This window comes from Acinonyx jubatus, chromosome D2, assembly GCF_027475565.1.
Source record: "Acinonyx jubatus isolate Ajub_Pintada_27869175 chromosome D2, VMU_Ajub_asm_v1.0, whole genome shotgun sequence".
Lineage (NCBI taxonomy): Eukaryota > Metazoa > Chordata > Mammalia > Carnivora > Felidae > Acinonyx > Acinonyx jubatus.
This window is the reverse complement of record NC_069393.1, coordinates 10,198,589-10,219,943: the sequence shown is the minus strand read 5'-3', so window position 1 is coordinate 10,219,943 and position 21,355 is coordinate 10,198,589. Positions and strand designations below refer to the sequence as shown.

Sequence of the window (21,355 nt, the reverse complement as noted above, 5' to 3'; positions counted from 1 at the left end):
TTGATCCCCGCATCAGGCTCTGTGGTGACAGTTGAGAGCCTGGAGCCTGCTTCAGATTCTGTGTCTCCCTCTCTCTCTTCCCCTACCCTGCTCATGCTCTGTTTCTCTCTCTCTCAAAAATCAACAATAAAATTTTATGAAAAAGTTGTACTATGCAAATATTAATGAAAACAAAAGCAAGATTGACTCCATTAATATCAGATAAAGTAGTCTCGATGGCAAAGAAAATTATTAGAGAAAAAGAGGCAGTGATCCAAAATGTAATCGCACCAAACAACAGAACCTTCTAGGACACAAAACTGACTGAACTGAACGGATAAATAAACAAATCTTCAATTATATTTGGGGAATTCAGCACCTTACTCTTAGTAATTGGTAGAAATTGTAGACAACAGATATGAATTAATAGCAGATGTGGAAGAGCTGCAGAGCACATCCCTGAACAGGATTGAACGAAAATGTAGAATACTACCTAAAAGATTGGGGTGCCTGAGTGGGCTCAGTTGATTAAGAATACTACCTAAAAGAGCAGGATATGTGTTCTCCAGTGCTTGTGGAGCATTCAGTAAGGTAAAACATATACTGGGCCATGAAGAAAGCTTAGGAAATTTTGCAGAACTGAAATCATGCTATGTTGTCCGTACATAAAGAAACCAAACTGTGGGGGCACCTGTGTGACTGAGTTGGTTGGGAGTCTTGACTTCGGCTCAGGTCATGCTCTCACGGATTGTGAGTTCAAGCCCCATGCTGGGCCCTGTGTTTACAGCTCCGAGTCTAGATCTTGCTTCAGATTCTGTGTTTCCCTCTCTCTCTGCCCCTCCCCGACTTGTGTTTTGTCTCTCTCTCAAAAATAAATAAAAACATTACTCCCCCCCCCAAAAAAAAACCCTCACAAAACAAAAAAAAGAAATCAAACTGAATCAGTAACAGGAAGTCAACAGACCTTACGAATTAAACAAGACCCATGTAAGTAAAGCATGAATCAAAGAAGGCTCAAAGGAAATTTTAAAAATACTTAGAACAAATGAAAAAGTATACCAATTTGTGTGTGAAGCAGCTTAAAGTGCTGTTATGGAAGTTTATAGTAATAAATGCCAACATTGGATAAGATGAAAGGTCTCGAATCCATAATGAACTTTCTACCTGAAGAAAGTGGAAAAGAACAAAGTAAATCCACAGCACGTAGGAGAAAGAAAATGAAAAAAGCAGAAATCAATGAAGTTTATAATAGGAAAACAGAGAAACCTAATGATACAAAGCCAGTGCTTAGAAAAAAAATAAAATTGATAAACCTAGCAGTCTTCACACACACGCACCCACACCCCAAACCACCAATGAGTGGGGCTATGACTTCTGCATTCATTAACAGGATGATACTTTAAATGTTATGCTTTTAATTTGACAGTCAAGAAGAGATGGATCAATTCTTTAGAAATCCTAAACTACCAAACTCAAGATGACATGGACAATTTCAATGGTCCATAGATTGTCATAGAAGATGACGTAGATAATTTGAATTAAAGAAATTTAATTTAAAATAGATTAAAAAAATCTACCTATGTTTTTACCGTCTATCAAACATGTAACCATTTAAGGAGGAATTAACACTGATTTTACACAATCTCTTCTAGAAAAATAGAAGGAAACAGTTCTTCTTTAATTTTTTTTTTCAACATTTATTTATTTATTTTTTTGGGACAGAGAGAGTCAGAGCATGAACGGGGGAGGGGCAGAGAGAGAGGGAGACACAGAATTGGAAACAGGCTCCAGGCTCTGAGCCATGAACCCAGGGCCTGACAGGGCCTGACTCAGGCCTCGAACTCCTGGACCGCGAGATCGTGACCTGGCTGAAGTCGGACGCTTAACTGACTGCGCCACCCAGGTGCCCCTAGAAGGAAACAGTTCTAATGGAGTTTTTTCTTATCCCGATACCAAAACCATATAATGATAGCCCAGGAAATAAAATTAATCTATAGATCGATATGTCCCATAAATTTACTAGCACAATTCCTTAAGAAAGTATTAGCAAATAGAAACTAGCCATGTATAAAAAGAATCCTACACTGTGACCGAGTGGGATATATTCCGAGTATGCAAAAGTGGTTCAACATTCCAGAACCAATCAGCGTAATCTACCATAGGCTGATAAAGATGCTGTTATACATAAAATTGCTTTATTAATTTCCTTTCAGATTGTTGATTGCAGTTGCATAGAAGCCTCACCTGATTTGGGGGTGGTTATATTGTGGCTTACAGCTTTTCTGAATTTATTTATTACCTCGAGTGGCCTTTTTGTAAATTCCTAGGGATGATTTGTAGTTAGAGGGAACTTTTCCACTCTTTCTTTAAGGCCAAAGAATTGTTTCCTTAATCCCAAAAGCAGATGGTCACTCTTGGAAGAAAAACTACAAATAATTCTTAGGAATATAGATGCAGAACTCCAAATAAAGTCCAACAGTGTAGGAAAAGAATTATATACCATGACGAATTAGGATTTATTCCAAACCTGCAAGCTCATTCAACATTCAAAAATCAATTAACATAATCCATCCCATCAGTAAGCTGCAGAAAGCAAAACTGTATGATCCTTTGATAGGATCCTTTGATGCAGAAGAAGCATTTAACAGAATCCATGTATGATTAAAATTCAGCAAACTAGGAATAGAGAATTTCCTCAAGTTGATGATAAACATCTACCAAAAAATCTGTTAACATCACATATAATAAAGAGAAACTGGGTGCTTTCTCTCTAAGATCAGGAGCAAGTCAGGGCCATCCGGTTTCACCACTCTTATTTGACATCGTAGTAGAAATCCTAGGTAATGCAACAAAACAGGGATATGAAAGGTGACAAGGGAAGAAATAAAACTCTTCTTTTTGCAGAGATTCGATTGTCTAAGAATCCTAATGCGGCACACTCCTACAACATAGAAGTCATTTATAGGAAGGTTGCTGGATACAAGCTTAATATTCAACAGGCATTTGCCTTATTAATATTTTAGTTGTAGTTGTCTTTTTATTGGTGAGTTGTAAGCGTTCTTTACATATTCTGTATATCAGTCCCTAATTAGGTATATTGTTTACAAATATTTTCTCCCGTTTTGGCGTTGTCATTTTACTATCTTGGCTGTGCGCTCTGCAGCAAAAGAGTTTTTTGTTTCATGAAATACAGGTTATCTGTTCTATCTTTTGTCACTGTTGGTTTTGGTATTGTATCTAAAAGGGTTGTGTCTATCCCAAGGACAAAAACATTCATTCTTGTATTTTCCTTAAGTAAATAGTTGTTACATTTAGGTCTGTTACCCATTTTTGTGTGTGGTGTGAGAAAGGGGTTTAATATTTTTACATGTAGATATCCAATTGGTTCAGCATCAGTTGTTGAAAAGGATTTGTGTGTGTGTGTGTGTGTGTGTGTGTGTGTGTCCGTGTGTCTGTGTGTCCGTGTGTCCGCGTGTGTGTACCCATTTTACCTACCCGCAAACCCACACCTCTGGAACCAGCAGTATGTTCCCTGTATCTATGAGATCCCTGTTTGCGGTTTTCATTTTTCAAATTCCATATATAAGTGAGATGATACAGTATCTGTCTTCCTTTTTCTGACTTGTTTCACTTTGCATAATGCCCTCAGGATCTATCCATGGTGTCCCCACATGGCAAGATTTCATTATTTTTTATGGTTGAATAATATTCCACATGTATATAATGTTTGTAAAATATATAGTAAATATACACATATATACATATGTAAAACATGTATAATGTAGTGTATGTAATTTATGTAATTTAATATGTAACTATTTACATGTTTATTCTTCATTTATTTATATAATGCTGCAGTGAACAAACATGTGTATATCTTTTCAGGTTAGTGTTTTCATTTTCTTCAGATAAGTACCCAGAAGTGGAATTGCTGGATCATATGATAGTTGTATTTTTAATGTTTTGAGGAACTAACTACCATGTTGTGTTCTATGGTGGCTTCACAATTTACCTTCCCACGAACAGTACCCAAGGGTTTCCTTTTCTTCACATCCTTGTAAACAGTGGTTATGTCTTTTCTTTTTGATAATAATCATTCTAATAGGCATGAAGTGATATCTCATTGTGGTTTTGGTTTGCGCTTCCCTGATGATGTAGAGTACCTTTTTCAAGTACCTGTTGGCCGTCTGTATGTCTTCTTTGGAAAAATGTCTATTCATATCCTCTGCCCATTTTAAGTCAAATTTGATTTTTCTTATTGAGTAATATTAGTTCTGTTTTGGACATTAACCCCTTATCAGATAAATGGTTGCAAATAATTTCTCCCATTCAGTGGATTGTCTTTTGATTGTATTCATGGTCTCTTTTGGGGTACAGAAGCTTTTTATTTTGATGCGGTTCCATGTGTTCATTTTTGCTTTTGTTGCCTTTGCATTTAGGGTCAAGTCCAAAAACTTATTGCCAAGATTGATGTGTAGCCTACTGCCTGTTTTCTTCGAGGACTTCCATAGTTTCAGGTTTTGCGTTCCAGTGTTCAGTCCAGAGTTTGTGTATAGTGGAAGATAGCAGTTTAATTTCACTCTTTTGCATGTGGCTGTCCATGTTTCCTAACACCATTTATTGAAATGGTGACTGTCCTTTCCCTATTGTGTATTTTTGGCTTCTTTGTCATAGATTAGTTGACTTAGATGTGGGTTTATTGTGAACTCCCTATTCTGTTGCATGGATCTTGTGTCTGGATTTATAATAATACTGTATTGCTTTGATAACAATACCTTTGTAGTATAGTTTGAAATCAGTGAGCATGCTACCTTTTGCTTTGTTGTTCCTTCTTAAGGTTGCTTTGGCTATTCAAGATTTTTTTGTGGGGGTGCCTGGGTGGCTCGGTCCATTAAGTGTCTGACTTTTGATTTTCGCCCAGGTCATGATCTCATGGTCCGTCAGATCGAGCCCTGCATAGGGCTCTGCACAGACAGTGTGGAGCCTGCCTGGGATTCTCTATCTGCCCCTTCCCTGCTCACATGCATGTGTCCTCTTTCTCTCAAAATAAATAAACATTGGGGGCAGGGGGAACCTCTTGTGGTTCTACACGCAAATTTTAGTATTATTTCTTCTAGTGTGACAATTGCTTTTGCCCTTTTCATAGGGATTGTATTAAGTCTGTAGGTTGTTTTGGGTTGTAAGGACATTTTAATGCTAATCTTCCAATCCAAGAGCATAGTAGATCTTTCCAGTTGTTTGTGTTGTCTTCCATTTCCTTCATTGGAGTTTTATAGTTTTTAGAATACAGATGTTTTATATTCTTGGTTAAGTTTATTCCTAGGTATTTATTCTTTTGGTGCAATTGGAAACGTATTCTTAATTTTCATTAAGAATGTTTTCTTAATTATACCTCTGTTGTTTTGTTATTAGTTTATAGAAATGCAACAGATTCTTGTATATTGATTTTTTTTTTATTCTGTGATTTTACCTAACTCATACATCAGTTCTAATAGTTTTTTGGTGGAATCTTCAGGGTTTTCTATATATAGTATGACTTCTACACATAGTGATAGTTTCACTTCTTTAGCAATCTGGATGCCTTTTAGTTATTTATTTTTGTTCTGTGATTGCTGCAGCTAGGACTTAACTTCCATTACTGTGTTGAATGAAAGTAATGAGAATGGATGGACATTCTTGTCTTGTTCTTGATGTGAGAAAAAGCTTTTAGTTTTTCACCATTGAGTATGCTGTTAGCTGTGGGTTTTTAATATATGGCCTTTATTATGTGGAGGTATGTTCCCTTTAGCCCCACTTTGTTGAAAGATAACCTTATGATTTTTATTCTTTATTTTGTTAATGTGTGTGTCATGCTAACAGATTTGTGGATTATGGACCATCCTTGAATCCCTGTAATAAATCCCACTTTGTTACCGTATATCATCCTCTTATTATATTGTTGCATTCAGTTTCCTAATATTTTCTTGAGGTTTTTTGCATCTGTGTTCATCAGGGATATTTTCCTGTAATTTTCTGTTCTTGTAGCATCATTTTCCGGTTTTGGTATGACGGTAATGCTGGCCTTGGAAAATGAGTTAGGAAATGTTCCCTCCTCTTCTATTTTTTGGTGGAGTTTGAGAATGGTATTCTATTTTAGGTGATTTGTGGAATTCACCAGTGAAGGTGTTTGGTCCTGGGCTTTATTTGGTGGGTGTGGGGAGGGGGCTTTATTTTTAGGGAGGCTTTTTTTTCCTGATTCAGTTTCCTTAGTATTAATTGGTCTGTTCAGATGTTTTATTTCATCATGATTCACTCTTGGTAGACCATTTTTCTAGAGATTCATGCATCTCATCTAGAGTGTCAAATTTGTTATGACATAATTGTTCATAGTCTCTTAAAATCCTTTGTGTTTCTGTGGTACGAGTTATAATGTTTTTGTTTTTTTTTTTTCTGATTTATTTGAGTCCTCTTTTTTTTGGCGAGTCTAGTAAAAATTCAGATCATTTTATCTTTTCAAAGAACCATCTCTTAATTTTATTGATCTTTTCTATTGTCTTTTCAGATCATATTTCATTTATTTCTGCTCTGATCATGATTATTTCCTTCCTTCTGCTAACTTGGGTTTCATTACCTCATCTTTTTCTCGTTCCTTGAGATGTAAGGTTAGGGTTTTGTTTTGTTTTGTTTTGTTTTTGAGAAGTTTCTGGACTCTTACTGTAAGTATTTATCACTATGAATTTCCGTCTGAGAACTGCCTTTGCTGTATCCTGTAAGTTTTGATGTATTGTATTTCCATTTTCATTTGCCTCAAGATATCCCTTGGTTTCTCTATTGAGTCATTGGTTGTTCAGGAGAGTGTTGTGTAGTCTCCACATATCTGAATTTCTAGTTTTCGTGCTGGTAATTGATTTCTAGTTACATGCAGGAAAGATGCTTGATAGGGTTTGGGTCTTCTTAAATTTGCTAGGTTTTGTTTTCTGTCTTAATATATGATCAGTTGTTGAAAATTGTTCATGTGTACTTGAGAATTTTTCTTTGTGGATGAAATGTTTGTAAATGTCTATAAAGCCCATCTGGTCTAACGAGGCATTTAAGGCCAATGTCAAAAGTTGACAACACCTGATGATTGAACATATTCTAAAGCTCTGTGTTTGTATTCCCCCCTCCTTGTTTTATGGTTTTGATGTCAAATCCATAACTTTGAATCTGCTGTATCTCTTAACTAATCATTATAAGTAATGTTTTTGTTTTGTACTTCGGTCTTTTATGTTTCATACTGCTTTTGTACGTGATTAACCCACTATCTTCACAACATTAGGATATTCTGAATTTCACTATATATTTGTTTTTACCAGTGAGATTTATACTTTAATATGTTTTCGTGTTACTAATTTGTATTCTTTTGTTTCAGCTTAAAGAAGTCCCTTTAACATTTCTTGTGAGGCTTTTCCGGTGTTGGTGAATTCTAGCTTTTGTTTGGGAAACTCATTTATTTGTCCTTTGATTCTAAATGAGAGCTTTGCTGTGTATTGTTGTCCAGTAAAGGTTTTTCTTTTCCCATTCTTTGAATATACCATGCCACTGCCTTCTGACTGGAAAGGTTTCTGCTGAAGGATCTGATAATCTTACGAGAGTTCCCTTTTCTGGAACCAGTTGTGGATTTTTTGCTACTTTTAACATTCTCTCCGTGTCTTTAGTTTTTGGCACTCCATCTCATAATGTGTTTCAGTGTGGGTTTTTTGAATTCATCTTACACGGAAATTTCTGGGCTTCCTGGATATGGATTTTTATTTCTGCCCAATTTGGGGAAGTTTTCGGCTATTATTTCTCTCAGTGAATTTTCTGCCCCTTTCTTTTTCATCCCCTTTTGTGATTTCTATAATGCAAATGTTGGTCTGCTGTATATTGTCTCATATGTCTCTTAAGCTGTGTTCACTTTTCCCCCTGCTCTCACTGGGTGAGTTCCACTGTCTGCAGATTACTGATTCATTCTGCCTCATTGTTCTGCTATTGAATTCCTCTAGTATTTGTCAGTTGTCTTACTGTATTTTCTGTTTGGTACTTTCTTGTACTTTCTTCATGTTGAGGTTCTCCCCGTGTTCATCTGTTTTCTCCTGAGTTCGATGAGCATTTATATGACTATTATTTTGAACTCCTTATTAGGTAAATCACTTGTCTCCATTCCATTATGAACTTATTCTTAGGTTTTTTCTTGTTCTTTCGTTTTGAACACACATTTCTTTGTGTATTTTTCTTGATTCTCTGTGTTGGTTTGTGTTCATTAGATAAAACAGCCACCTCTCCTAGTATTGGAAGAATGGCCTGGTGTAGGTGATGAACCTTATCATTCGACCCTGACTTAGCTCTTGGTTGCCTGTCAAATTTTCATGGTTGTCTAACCAGCCTCTTTTATTTGTAGTGGCTTTCAGTAGTTGAGGGTATTCCAAGACCTGTCACTGTCCCAAGGGAAGGATCTCACTCAGCATCTAGATTCAGGCTGTTTGGAAGGGAGGTCTTCAGACGGTATCTCTTAAAGTATACAAATATGTACAGTCCTGTGAGACCGGAAGCAGAAGTGATGCTGGCCACCAGAGCTGGGGAATCTAAAAGTGTTCACTAGGCAGTAGGCGCCCAAGTATGGTGGAGGAGTATACACACTGCTTTCCAGAAGACACTGGCGAGCTGGAGTGAGGCAGAGGGAGAACGCGGAGAGAAGATACCCTCCAGCTGGAGTGAATCAGAGGGAGAGTGCACTGTTGGTGCTCACTTGCCATTGTCGGATGATAAACCAGCCTTGCGTTAGTAGGATAAATCTCACGGGGTCTTTGTGTGTCATCCTCGTAATGTGTTATTCGATAACATTTGCTAGTATTGTGCAGAGTATCTGTGGGTCTGTATTCCAAAGATGTTGCTCTTAGTTGTTTTAGACATTGAACTGTAGTTGTCTTCTCTCATCATGTCTGAGTTTAGTGCCGATGTAATATAAGGCTCACATAATTAGGGGGGAGGTGTTCTTTTCTATTGTTTGCAGGAGTGTTTGAATAATCAATATTAATTATTACTTAAACGAGTTTAAAAATTCACCAGTGAAACCATCTGGACCTGGGCTTCCTTTATGGGCAGTTTTAAAATGACTGCAGTGTGTTTACTTCTTACACTTTTTTTCAGATAGCTTATTTCTTCTTGAGTTGTTATATTTTTTCCGATTCTAGGAATTTTTGTATTTCAGCCAAGTTATCAAGTTAGTTCAAAACATTCACTTATATTTTGTTTTTGTAGCATAGAAAACATTCCAGGTTTGTAATGTGAGTATATTCTATCCCTAACGTGTGTACCGTCTTTATTCCACAACTTCAGTAATTTATTTTTTTTACAAACATTTATTTGTTTGTTTTTGAGACCGTGTACATGAGAGTGAGCAGGTGAGGGGCACAGCGAAAGGTGGACAGAGAATCCCGAGCAGGCTCCACGCTGCCAGCACAGAGCTCAATGCAGGGCTCAGTCACGTGAATCATGAGATCATGATCTGAGCCGAAATCAAGAGTTGAATGCTCAACTGATTAAGCCACCCACCCAGGCACCCCATAACTTCAGTAGTTTGACTCTTATGTCTCTTATTTCCATGTCAGCCTAAATACATTTTAGTCAGGTTTATTGATATTTTAAAAGAGTCATCTATTACTTTTCTTTGCTGGTTTATTAATTTTTATTCTTCTCATTTCACATCCTTCCTTGCTTTGGTTTGTATTGTTTTTTTTCTCCCGTTCTCAGGTATACACGGCAGGTTATTCATTTGGGATTGTTCTCTTTTAATATGATTATTGCAGGATAAATTGTCTTCTAAGTACTGTTCTCTGTCTCATAAGTTTTGGTATATTTGGTCTTCGTTTTTACTCAAAGTATTTTCTTAAGTTTCCTGGATATTGTTCCCCTCTATTTTATTCAGAGATGTGTTATTTAATATACTATTTGAGTTTTGAAAATTCCTTCATGTGATTGATTTATGATTTCCTTCCATTTTGGTGGGAGAACATTTTAGAATGTATTCCTGGGAACCTTTCATGTGTACTTCTGAAGAATGTGTAATCTGCTCTTCTTGAGTGGAGTGTCTTATATATACTTGTTAGTCTGGTTACCTGATAGTGTTATTTTTATCTCTTTTTTCCCCCTTTTATTTGTATTCTACCAGTTTTATCCATTACTTAAAGTGGAATTTTAAAGTCTTTAATTATTGTTGATGTGTGTATTTTTGCTTTGAATTCTGTCAGTACTTGCTTGAGACTTATCGTTAGCAGTGGATAATTGTTCGCATTTATGTCTCCTTAACTGATGGACTGTTTTGATCATATAATGTCCTGCTTTATCTCTAATAAGATATTTTGTGTAAAAATGTATTTTGTCGATATTAGTATCGCCTCTCTAGCATTATTGATGCTGTGTACGTGATAGATCTTTCTCTGCTTTTAAAATTTGCTAATTATTTGTTCCTTTGGAGCTAAGAGTGTCTCTTATATACAGCATCTGTTTGGATTTACGTATTTTCTGCAACCTAACAGTTACTGCTTTTGATTGGATTTCTAAATCCATTTCCAGTTTTCTGTTATTGATACGGCTGGATTTACTCCTGCCATATTACATTTTGACATCTGCCCTAACCAGCCTTATGAACCTGTAGTTCTTTTATATTACTGCCTTCGTTTTCATTAAGTGAATATGGTTTAGCATAATATTTCAATTTCTTCAATGACCTTTTCACTTCATTATTTTGGTAATGGTTGTTGTTATAATTTACCTAAGAAATTCACCCTATCAGACTCTACTTCAGATTTATACTCCCTCATCTCTAGTGAAATATAGAAAGGTCATTCATATGTAATTCTATTTCTTCTCCTCTATCTTTGGGCTGTTACTTTTGTACATAGTAGATCTGTATATGTTTAAATTCCAACAATACATTGTTGAATTACTACTTTATATAATTGGATGTCTTTTAAAGAAACTGAGAGAAGAAAGTATAGCAAATATCTCCTTGTGGAGTTTGTTATATTAACTTTCTTATTCACCATTTCTGCTTCATTTCATTTGCTACTGTGGATTCATGTTACCATCCAGGGTCATTTCCTTACCCCAGGTTACCTTTGCTTTTCTGCCTCATTTTGCCTCATTGTCAAATATATGTAATTTCTATGGTTACAGACTGAACAGTATAGGTATATACATAATGATTGTTGCATGGCCTTGGCCAAATGGTTAGGAGAAGAAATACGTCTTTATCCTGTCTTTTAAAATACAGTTATTTTTCCTACAATCCTTACAGATTTGAAGTCACGACTGGGAATCTATGGGTTTATTTACATCACCTTCAGTTTTCAAAGAAGTGCTGGTATTTTGGTTGACTGTTTGGGTTTTTGTTTTTTTGTTTGTTTGTTTGTTTGTTTGTTTGTTTGTTTTCTTCTGCCAGCACACTGACTGTGCCATCCTACCTCCTGGATTCTGTGTCTCTGATAAGAAGTCAGGTGGTCATCTTACTGGAGTTCCCTTGTATGTGATGAGTTGTAGTTCTCTTGAGACTTAAGAAATTTCCTTTCCTCTTTAGTTTTTAATATTTTTACTGTGATGCATTTTGATGTGGATCTCTGTTTATCCCTCGTGAAGTTTATCTATCATCTTGGATTTGCATATTGTTTTTCTCTACGTTTGCAAAGTTTTACAACTATGTTGAATAATTTTTCTGCCCCTTACTCTTTCTTCTCTTCTTTTGCTATTCCCATTATGAATATGTTGGTGCAGATAATGGTATCTTTCATTTATTTGAGGCTTTGATTAGTTTTCTTCATTCTTATTTCTAGTGTTTAGACTGTATTATATCTACAAGTTTACTAATTCTTTCTTGTATAAGCTTCATTGTAGTTATTGTAAATTTTCAAATTTAGAATTTTCATTTTATTCCTTTCTCTGTTTATTATATTTTCTGTGTGAGAAGGTATCACCACTACCTCCCTTTTTTCCGTAAATATGGTTACTTGTTTTTAGTTTATTTTTGAGAGAGAGAGAGAGAGAGAGAGACAGAACATGAGCAGGGGAGGAGCAGAGAGGGAGAGACAGAATGCGAAGCAGGTTCCTGGCTCTAAGTCAGCACAGAGCCCCCTGCGGGGCTCGAGCTCACAAGCCATGAGATCATGACCTGAGCCGAAGTCGGACACTCAACCGACTAAGCCACCCAGGCGCCCCAGTGTGGTTCCCTGTTGAACATGTTTATAATAGCTGGTTGGAGGTCGGCTAAATCCAGTATCCAGACCCTCTCAAGGACAGTTTGTTGCCTATTGTTTCTCCCACGTATGTGAAATTTTCCCGTTTGTCTTGTGAACCTGTAATTTTGGACGAAAGCATATTTTCGATATTTTGTACCGAGTCTGATAGGGCTTCTTGTTATTTTTGCTTGCTTATGTATTTGTTAAGTGACTTGACTGTATTATTTGACTGAAGTCTTTTCCTCTTGCAGTGTACTGTTGGCTGATGTCTCTTGTCAGAGGGCTCTGCCTTGGGCAGTGCACATGGTTCGCAGAATGGCAGTCGTGTTGAGAGGGTGCTCTTTGAGTGTGTCTATGATGATTAATTCTGGGTGTCAACCCGAGTGGCCTCAGGGATGGCCAGACTGGTAAAAGTGTGTCTTGAGGGGTGTTTCTGGAAGCAGCATTTGACTCAGTAGACTGAGTAAAGAGATCCACCCTCACCATTATGGCCAGATATCCTCTAATTCGTTGAGGATGGAATGGAACAAAAGGCAAAGAAGGACAAATTCTCTTTCTCTTTTTGCGCCGGGACGTCCATCCTCTCTGGACAGAATCAGTGCTCCTGGTTCTGGGGCCTTCAGGCTCTGGGACTTACACCACCAACCCTCTAGTTGGCAGGCCTTTCATCTTTGCTGGGAGTTGCAGCATCACCTCCCCTAGTTCTCAGGCCTTTTGAAATACAGTTGGCTTTCCTGGTTCTCCAGCTTTCAGACAGCAGACGGTGGGACTTCTTGGCCTCCGTAAGTGCAAAAGCCGGGTCCTTTAATAAACCTCTTCCTTTGTCTGTGTCGCTCTCACACGTACATATAGTACCTGGCTCTGTTGCTCTGGAGAACCCTGATTAACAGTCTCTTTCACTGATCTCTGTGTTAACCTCTCTGCTTCTAATGGTGTCACATTCTGCCCTTAGCCTCTACTCATTGTTGGCTCTTCGCTCAATGTTTCCACCGTTGTCCTGAGTCACACATTCTATAGTTTGGTCCAGTTAAATGTGAGTCCTTTCAGAGAGTAGTGTGTGAGGCGACTCTTTTGTACTGCCCTTCATGCCACCATTTTTGAGATCATCTCCTGGAAAACACAGTCGGAGGAAATCATTAGAATATCTTCATCTACTATAAGTGTATTTGTGTGAATGGTTCTGGTGGATCGGAACAAATGCAATAGCCTGGGATGCCCCTTCTTTGTCTCTTTGCCTTGTTCCTTCTGGTGTAATGTCTCTTGTGTTCCAGAGCTGCACACGCCACCAGCTGAGTTTGCCAGGAGCCCCCAAAGAACCAGGTTTTTTTTTTTAAATTAATTTCTCTTTTTGTTTGTTTCTTTTTGAGATAGAGCTCACGCGTGAGCAGGGAGGTGCAGAACGAGAGGGAGACACAGAATCTGAGGCAGGCTCCAGGCTCTGAGCTGTCAGCGCAGAGCCCGACCCAGTGCTTGAACCGAGCCCTGACATCATGACCTGAGTTGAAGTCAGACGCTTAATCTACTGCGCCACCCAGTTGCCCCCCAAATTGCCAGCTTTTTGAGTTAACACTTGTACAACCGTTTGTCTGTTTCTGTTTTATTAACAGAAGGGATCATGAGGGACCTGGGAAAACTGACCTGGAATGACTCACTCTAAGGCATCCTTTAGTAAATCTACTGGAGCTTAAAGATGAAGAAAAACTTTTATCTATATTATTTATTTCCTTTAAAAAATTTTTTTTTACATTTATTTAATTTTGAGAGGGAGAGACAGAGCACAAGTCGGGGAGGGGCAGAGAGAGAGAGGGAGACTCAGAATCTGAAGCTGAGCTGTCAGCACAGAGCCAGGTGCGGGGCTCAAACTCACAAACCGTGACATCGTGACTTGAACTGATGTCAGACACTTAACCGACGGCGTCACCCAGGCGCCCCTGTATTATTATTATTTTAATTTATTTATTTTGAGAGAGAGAGAGAGAGAGAGAAGAGTGTACGCGCACTCATGAGCAGGGAAGGGGCTAGAGCGCAGAGGGCTTGAACTCAGACCAAACCGTGACATCATCAAATGTCAAAACAACTTAACCACTTGAGCTCCCTTATCTGTATTATTTTAAGTTTAGTTTTGTATTTCTCTGTTTTTACCTTCATTATTTCCCTCTTTTTGCTTTAACTTCTTTCTTTTACAGTATTGTTGCCTTTTTCTAGTTTTTTTTTGAGTCACGGATTTGCTTCTTTTTCATTCTTTTTCACTGATGCAAGACATTTAATGCTATGAAGTCTCTGATCAGTACGTGTATCCCACATAGACTCATAACTAATATTTTCAGTGGTTTTTTTGGTTTAGCAATTCAGCTTTCGTCTGTGTTTCCTTAAGAAACAGAGCAGTTTAGGGGCACCTGGGTGGCTCAGTCGGTTAAGTGTCTGACTTCAGCTCAGGTGATGATCTCACGGTTTGTGGGTTCGAGCCCCGCATTGGGCTCTATGCTGACAGCTCAGACCCTGTACCCTGTTTCAGATTCTGTGTCTCCCTCTCTCTCTGCCCCTACCTCACTCATGCTGTGTCTCCTATTGTCTCAAAAATAAACAAACATTAAAAAAATTTTTTTTAAAAGAAACAGAGCAGTTTACTAGACAGTTGTTTGGTTTTGAAGTCCTGATGGAAGAAGTTTGTTCTTCCTAAGTTCTAGTTTTAGTGCATTGTTCCCTGAAGTGTGTTACCTTTATCAGGTTTTTTTTCTTAATGTTTTGTGCATCCCTGAGATGCAAGTGTATTTTGTATTAAAAGTTTTCATATGAGAAAATTGTGTATGGGTGATAATACATGTCTTCCTGATTGTTTGTCATTGCCTCTTCTATACCCTGACATTGTACTTTCTGATCTTTCTTGAAATACTCTTTTTTTGTATCAGTGTGTTTTATTTTTTTCCTTGCTTCTCTGAGTGTTGCTTCTCTGAGTTTTGTTTGGTCTTTCAGTACTCCTCACTGTTATTTGTACACTCAGAGTTGTGGGTGTTAGCCTTGCAAAGTGTTTTGTTTTTCTTTTCTTTTTGTCCTTCCTGATAACTAGATTATTGTTTCCCTTTTACTGGAATAATATTGCCCATTCCTTTGTTTTTAGCTTTTTGAGTCATTTTCTGTCAGTGTGTTTCCACTTTGCAGCAGAGATTTGGGATTTGTTTGTGACTCAGTTTAAAGTCATTTTATTCATTGGTGAGATAAGCCCATTCACATTTACTAACATGACTCCTGTTTGGTCTCATATCTGTCATTTTGTTACATTCCATGAATGTATCATTTTTACAGAATCATTTTGTTTGAACATGTGTTTTTTTTTTGTTTGGTTGTTTGTTTGTTTGTTTGGAGGCAGCCAATTAGAAAATATTGATGTTTTTGTTCTAGTAGTTAACTTTTACAGTAATGTGTTTTATACTGGCCCTAGTTGCTCATTTCCTTATTTAACCTTTCATTTGATGTTTCAGCTTTTAGTGACCTTCTTTAGACTATTCTATGGCTCTCTCTGACCTTATTCTTTCTTCCTTTTTTTCTTGTTTCCTGTAGGCTTTTTAGTTGCATTATTTCTGCTTCACTGGAATATATAACATTTATATAGTACTCTTATGTTCTTGTTCTCAACTTTCTTTTTGTCTTAGTCCTACACTGCTCAGCTTTTCTGCCAGTGTTTCCTATCAAATACTGGTTGCTTGAAGTTTCTCCTCTTCTAGAAAGTTCCGTAATTACATTATTACCTGATTTCTTGAATATCTAATATGATTGACCTCTTCCCAGAGCCTGGATACTTTTAAAGGATCACGTGGCTGGATATACAACCCTTGACTTCTACTTGGTTATTTGTTGAAAAGGTTGCTGCACTGACCTCACTTTGTTTATTGGGGACAGAATCTCTTGCCCAATCTACATGTTTGCTTGCTTATTGAGACTTGATCTTTCTCTCCAGAGGAGACTTCTTCACTTTTAAGGTTTACAGTTTCATTAAAGCATGTCTTAGGAAGGACTGTTTCAGGTCAGCTTTCCTGACAGAAAAGGAAAGTTCATAGTGGTCCTTAAAATATGCGGGTAAGATCTCTTTTTATTTCTGGGCAGTTTTCTTAGATAATGGTTTGTTAATACTGTATTTATTCCATTGTTTTCTTTTTTTCTCTTTAGAGACTACAGTCACACATATAATTTTAATTTAAAACATGTACTTTATTATTTTGTAGATCACCTGCTTTATCCAGAACTTTCTCTGTGATCCAGGTTTCTTTCTTTGGTTTTATTGTCATTCTTTTTTCTGCTCTATTGTCATGTCTTTTTTCCATGCTGTATATTAAAATTTCATTCAAGTCTCTTTTCTCTTCATGCTTCCTACGAGTTGGCCTGAACCGCTCTAACAAAACACCACAGAGTGGGTGGCCTATGTAGCAGAAATTTATTTTTTACTCATCTGGAGGTTGTAAGGCAGGATGAAGGTGCCTTCAGGGTGCCTTTTGGTGAGCCCTCTCTCTCCAGCTTGCAGAGAGCACCTTCTGGCTCTCTCCTCACATGGCTTTTTTTTCTGTGCACACAGGGAGAGCAGGCAAGTGCTGGTATCTCTTTGGCTTCTGATCAGGAGGTCATTCCTATCTGATAAGTGCTACAACCTGATGACGTAATTCAAACCTTAATTAACCTCCTTAAAGGCTGTGTCTCCGTATGCAGTGACACTGGGGATTAGGGCTTCAGCATACGAGTTTGGGAGGGGGACAGTTGAGCTCATAACCAGGTTCTTACAATTTGAGTCATATTCTAAGATCACTCTGGCCTTTTTACAATTGAATTCTTCACCCGATCAGCCCTTGCCTCCGTAGTTCCCATTAATACTCCAAGTCCCTTGTGTCAGAGTTCTCGGTGGTCTGAGCTGTCATCTGTCAGAACGAAGATGTCTGCTCCATATTTTCCCTCTCACGGTGGGACTTCTCCTTTGAGGGAGTGATTTTATTTGCATTTAATTATCTATACGTTCTAGGGGCACCTGGGTGGTTCAGTCCGTTGAGCGTCTGACTTCATCTCAGGTCAGGATCTTAACGGTTCGTGAGTTGGAGCCCCATGTCGTGCTCTGTGCTAGAAGCTTGGAGCCTGGAGCCTGCTTCGGATTCTGTGTATCCCTCTCTCTCTGTCCCTTCCTCGCTCACACTCTGTTTCCCTGTCTCTCTCTCAAAAATAAGTAAGTATTTAAAACAAAGGACTTTAATTACCTCTAAGTTCTCTGTCTCTTCCTCTATGTGTAGTTGCCACAGGCTCAAGCTCTTTCTATAGATGTGAGCTCTTTTATCAGTTTCTTCTGTATTAAATGTTTATTTCCTCAGTGGTGATTTGAAGTCAGTAGTATTTTGTATTTCCCAGTTATGCTGAAGTCATGGGTTGTTGATTGGTCATTTTATTTGCTCTCCTTATGTTGATCCTTAGGCATTTGGAGGATAGATGGAGACGTTCAGAATTTAGTAGCTGCCGTTACTGCTCAGACGTCGGAATGCAGATGTATGCTTGCAGTAGTTTCCTTTCCTTTCTTCCACCATGCCAGGCCTTTTGTTTCTTGTTTCCATTTTTGTATTTTCATGTCCAACAGAAGAAATTGAAAAAAAAATTACTTATAGTTATTTTCTTCCCTGGAGACTAGACAAGAAATCAAAATCCACTAAAACATAGGGCATTTGTATATATGTTGCATTCCAGAAGAAATGTGTTAATATTTATGTGTACGGTTAATTTTTCTTATCTTTAGAAGTCTGGGAAACTGATCACAAGAAAGGAAGGAGGCAAGAAAACCAGCGTAAACCTATGTGGGAAGTTGCATTCATCAGTAAGAAAACACTGACCAAGGAACGAGGTAATGTAATAGGAAAACCATTTAACCTGGACACAAATTCGTTTCCTTCCAGAGAAAGCCTCTGTCAGTGTGACTCATATGGAGTGAGTTTCAGCTGTATTTCTGAATTGTGTATCTATATGAAAAACTATTTAGGAAAAAAGACTGATGAATTTAATGACTGTGGAAAATTACTACTCAGTATTGAACACGAGAAAACTCCTAGTAGCGAGAAAAGTGAATTTTTTAAACATGGGGAAACTTTCAGTCAGGATGAGGACCCTGTTGATCATGAGAAGATTCAAAGTGTAGATCAAACATTTGAATATAACATGTATCAAGAAACCTTCCCCGAAAAGGCAATATTGAGTATGTACAAGAGAGAGATCACTGAAGAGAATCACTCTGAATGTATTGAATATGGGAGCACCTTCTTTCCTAACTCCTCTTTCCTGTTACATCACATGAATGCCTCCGAAGAGAATCACTGTGGACTGCGTGGTTGTGGGAAATCGTTATGTGTGAAGTCCACCCTTTTGAAACCTTATGGGGCACGTATGAAACCCTCGGAGTGTAGTGAGAGTGGGGATCATTTCCAGGGGGATTTATGCCTTCCACAACTTCAAACAAATCATAAAGGAGAGAAACACTTTGAATGCAATGAATGTGGGAAAGCCTTTTGGGAGAAGTCCCACCTCACTCGACATCAGAGGGTACACACGGGAGAGAAACGCTTTCAGTGTAATGAATGTGGAAAAACTTTCTGGGAGAAGTCAAATCTCACGAAACATCAGAGATCACACACAGGGGAGAAGCCCTATGTGTGCAACGAGTGTGGTAAAGCCTTCAGCCACAAGTCAGCCCTCACGTTACACCAGAGAACACACACAGGGGAGAAACCCTATCAATGTAGTGCATGTGGAAAAACTTTTTACCAGAAGTCAGACCTCACCAAACACCAGAGAACACACACAGGGTTGAAACCCTATGAATGCTATGAATGCGGGAAATCTTTCTGTATGAATTCACACCTTACAGTGCATCAGAGAACTCATACAGGAGAGAAACCATTTGAATGTCCTGACTGTGGGAAATCTTTCTGTCAGAAGTCACATCTTACACAACATCAGAGAACCCATGTAGGGGATAAGCCCTACAAATGTAATGCATGCGGGAAAACTTTCTACCACAAGTCAGTTCTCACTAGGCATCAGATAATTCATACAGGGTTGAAACCTTATGAATGTTACGAATGTGGAAAAACCTTCTGCTTGAAGTCTGACCTCACAGTGCATCAGAGAACTCACACAGGGGAGAAACCCTTTGTGTGTCCTGAATGTGGGAAATTCTTCAGCCATAAGTCTACCCTCTCTCAACATTACAGGACACATACAGGGGAGAAACCCTTCGAATGTCACGAATGTGGAAAAATATTCTATAATAAATCGTACCTGACTAAACACAATAGGACACACACAGGGGAGAAACCCTACGAATGTAATGTATGTGGGAAAACTTTCTGCCAGAAGTCTCAGCTCACTCAGCACCAGAGAATCCACATAGGAGAGAAACCCTATGAGTGTAATGAATGTGGAAAGGCTTTCTGTCACAAATCAGCTCTCATTGTGCACCAGAGAACTCATAGAGAAGAAAAGCCCTATAAATGTAATGAATGTGGGAAGTCTTTCTGTGTGAAGTCAGGACTTACTTTACATCAGAGAAAACACACAGGGGAAAAACCCTATGAATGTAACGAATGTGGGAAATCCTTCAGTCACAAATCATCCCTCACAGTGCATTATAGGGCTCACACAGGGGAGAAATCTTGTCAGTGTAATGAATGTGGGAAAATTTTTTACCGAAAATCAGACCTTGCTAAGCATCAGAGGTCACACACAGGTGAGAAGCCCTATGAATGTAACACATGTGGAAAAACCTTCTCTCAGAAGTCAAACCTCATTGTACATCAGAGAACACATACAGGAGAAAAACCTTATGATTGCAGTGGGTGTTAGGAATGTTGAGCTGTGGTTCAGTAGCCGCTATGCTTCAGAGAACGCACGCTGTAGAAGAAGTAATGTCGATGTTCTGAATGTTGAGTAACCTTCATCCACAAACTGGCCTTATTTTACCCCGAAGCAGACTGTAAAACATATAGGACAGTCTTGTTAAGTAATATTCCGTTGAATGTACCCTAGCAAATGTGGGTATAAAACCTTGCAGAATTTTGCTTTTGTGAATGTTTTTTTTTTTCTTTTTTTTTTTCGTGGCAAAAATACAAACTAGGTTATGTCAGAATTTCTATTAAGGAGAAATCTTCAATTTGAGACATATAGCTTGAAGATTGTCTTTAGAAGTAATATAACATTGGAACTTGTGGTTTGGTTTTGATGCCATATTTGTCTTCAGGAAACATGAGAAATTGTAATTTATAGTTGAATATTGTGCAATGTACAAACAAAAAGTAGTAAAATGAAACAATGAATTTAAAAGAAGTTGCAGTAATACAGAGAATTCTCATTTGCCCTTTCCCGAGCTACCTCTTAAGATATCTTACATAAGTATGGTATATTCTCTAGCAGAAATGTGGATGGTACCATAATGCTAAGTCACATACGTCATTCACACTTCAGTCGTTTTTACGTGCACATTTTGTGTATGTGTAGTTCTACAAAATATTGTCGCTTATGGTTTGAGTACCTGTCGATACAGGCTACAAAATCGAAAAGGAATCTGGAACCTGTGTTGCAAAGGAATCACGATTTCACCACAAGAAGTTCCCTGGTGTTAATAACCATACCATTTCTGCAATCTTAATCCTGGGAATTGATGAGAATATGAAGTTTTTAAAAAGGAGATATAATTGAAATATTAGGGCAACAGCATTAAATGCTTACGTGAAGTATCCCTTAAGTTTACAGGACTCCTGTATCTACACATGCTGCCTTCTATAAACTGTGTGTGTTCCATATGCATAATGGAAGTTAATATGATTGTGAATCGAAACCAGACACTCATAGTTCAGCATCTCCCAGGTATGTCAGGGCCTGGAGGAACCTCTGGAAAGGAGGCCCCCAAAGCTAATATGTAACCACTTAAAACACATAAATAACACATAAATCAAAATAACAAAATGGTAAATAAAATGTGTTCTGTGCAGAGGGATATCTAGTCCGTAATCTCATTTTTCCCTTTCAAGCCGTAGGGTGCCTTGAGTGTACATATGTGAATTCTCCACCCCTCAGCCTCAGTTGTACAAACCCCTGGAAGTAACTGCCCTCTAAGGCAGAGTTCAGAATAG

General features: G+C 38.1%; 2 protein-coding genes across 3 annotated transcripts in view; both read left to right on the top strand.

Moving 5' to 3' along the window:
• Positions 1–20,549, top strand: part of ZNF33B (zinc finger protein 33B) — a 36,917-nt gene extending 16,368 nt beyond the window's left edge. Inside the window, exon 6 of the mRNA XM_053206978.1 lies at positions 17,971–20,549. Within this exon, the coding sequence (XP_053062953.1) occupies positions 17,971–20,069 (2,099 nt within the window). The 3' untranslated portion in view covers positions 20,070–20,549. The remainder of the gene's footprint in view (positions 1–17,970) is intronic.
• The window catches only part of LOC106982520 (zinc finger protein 37A-like), a 179,105-nt gene that overhangs the window by 3,407 nt on the left and 154,343 nt on the right, over positions 1–21,355 (top strand). The gene's annotated exons all lie outside the window — the stretch shown is intronic.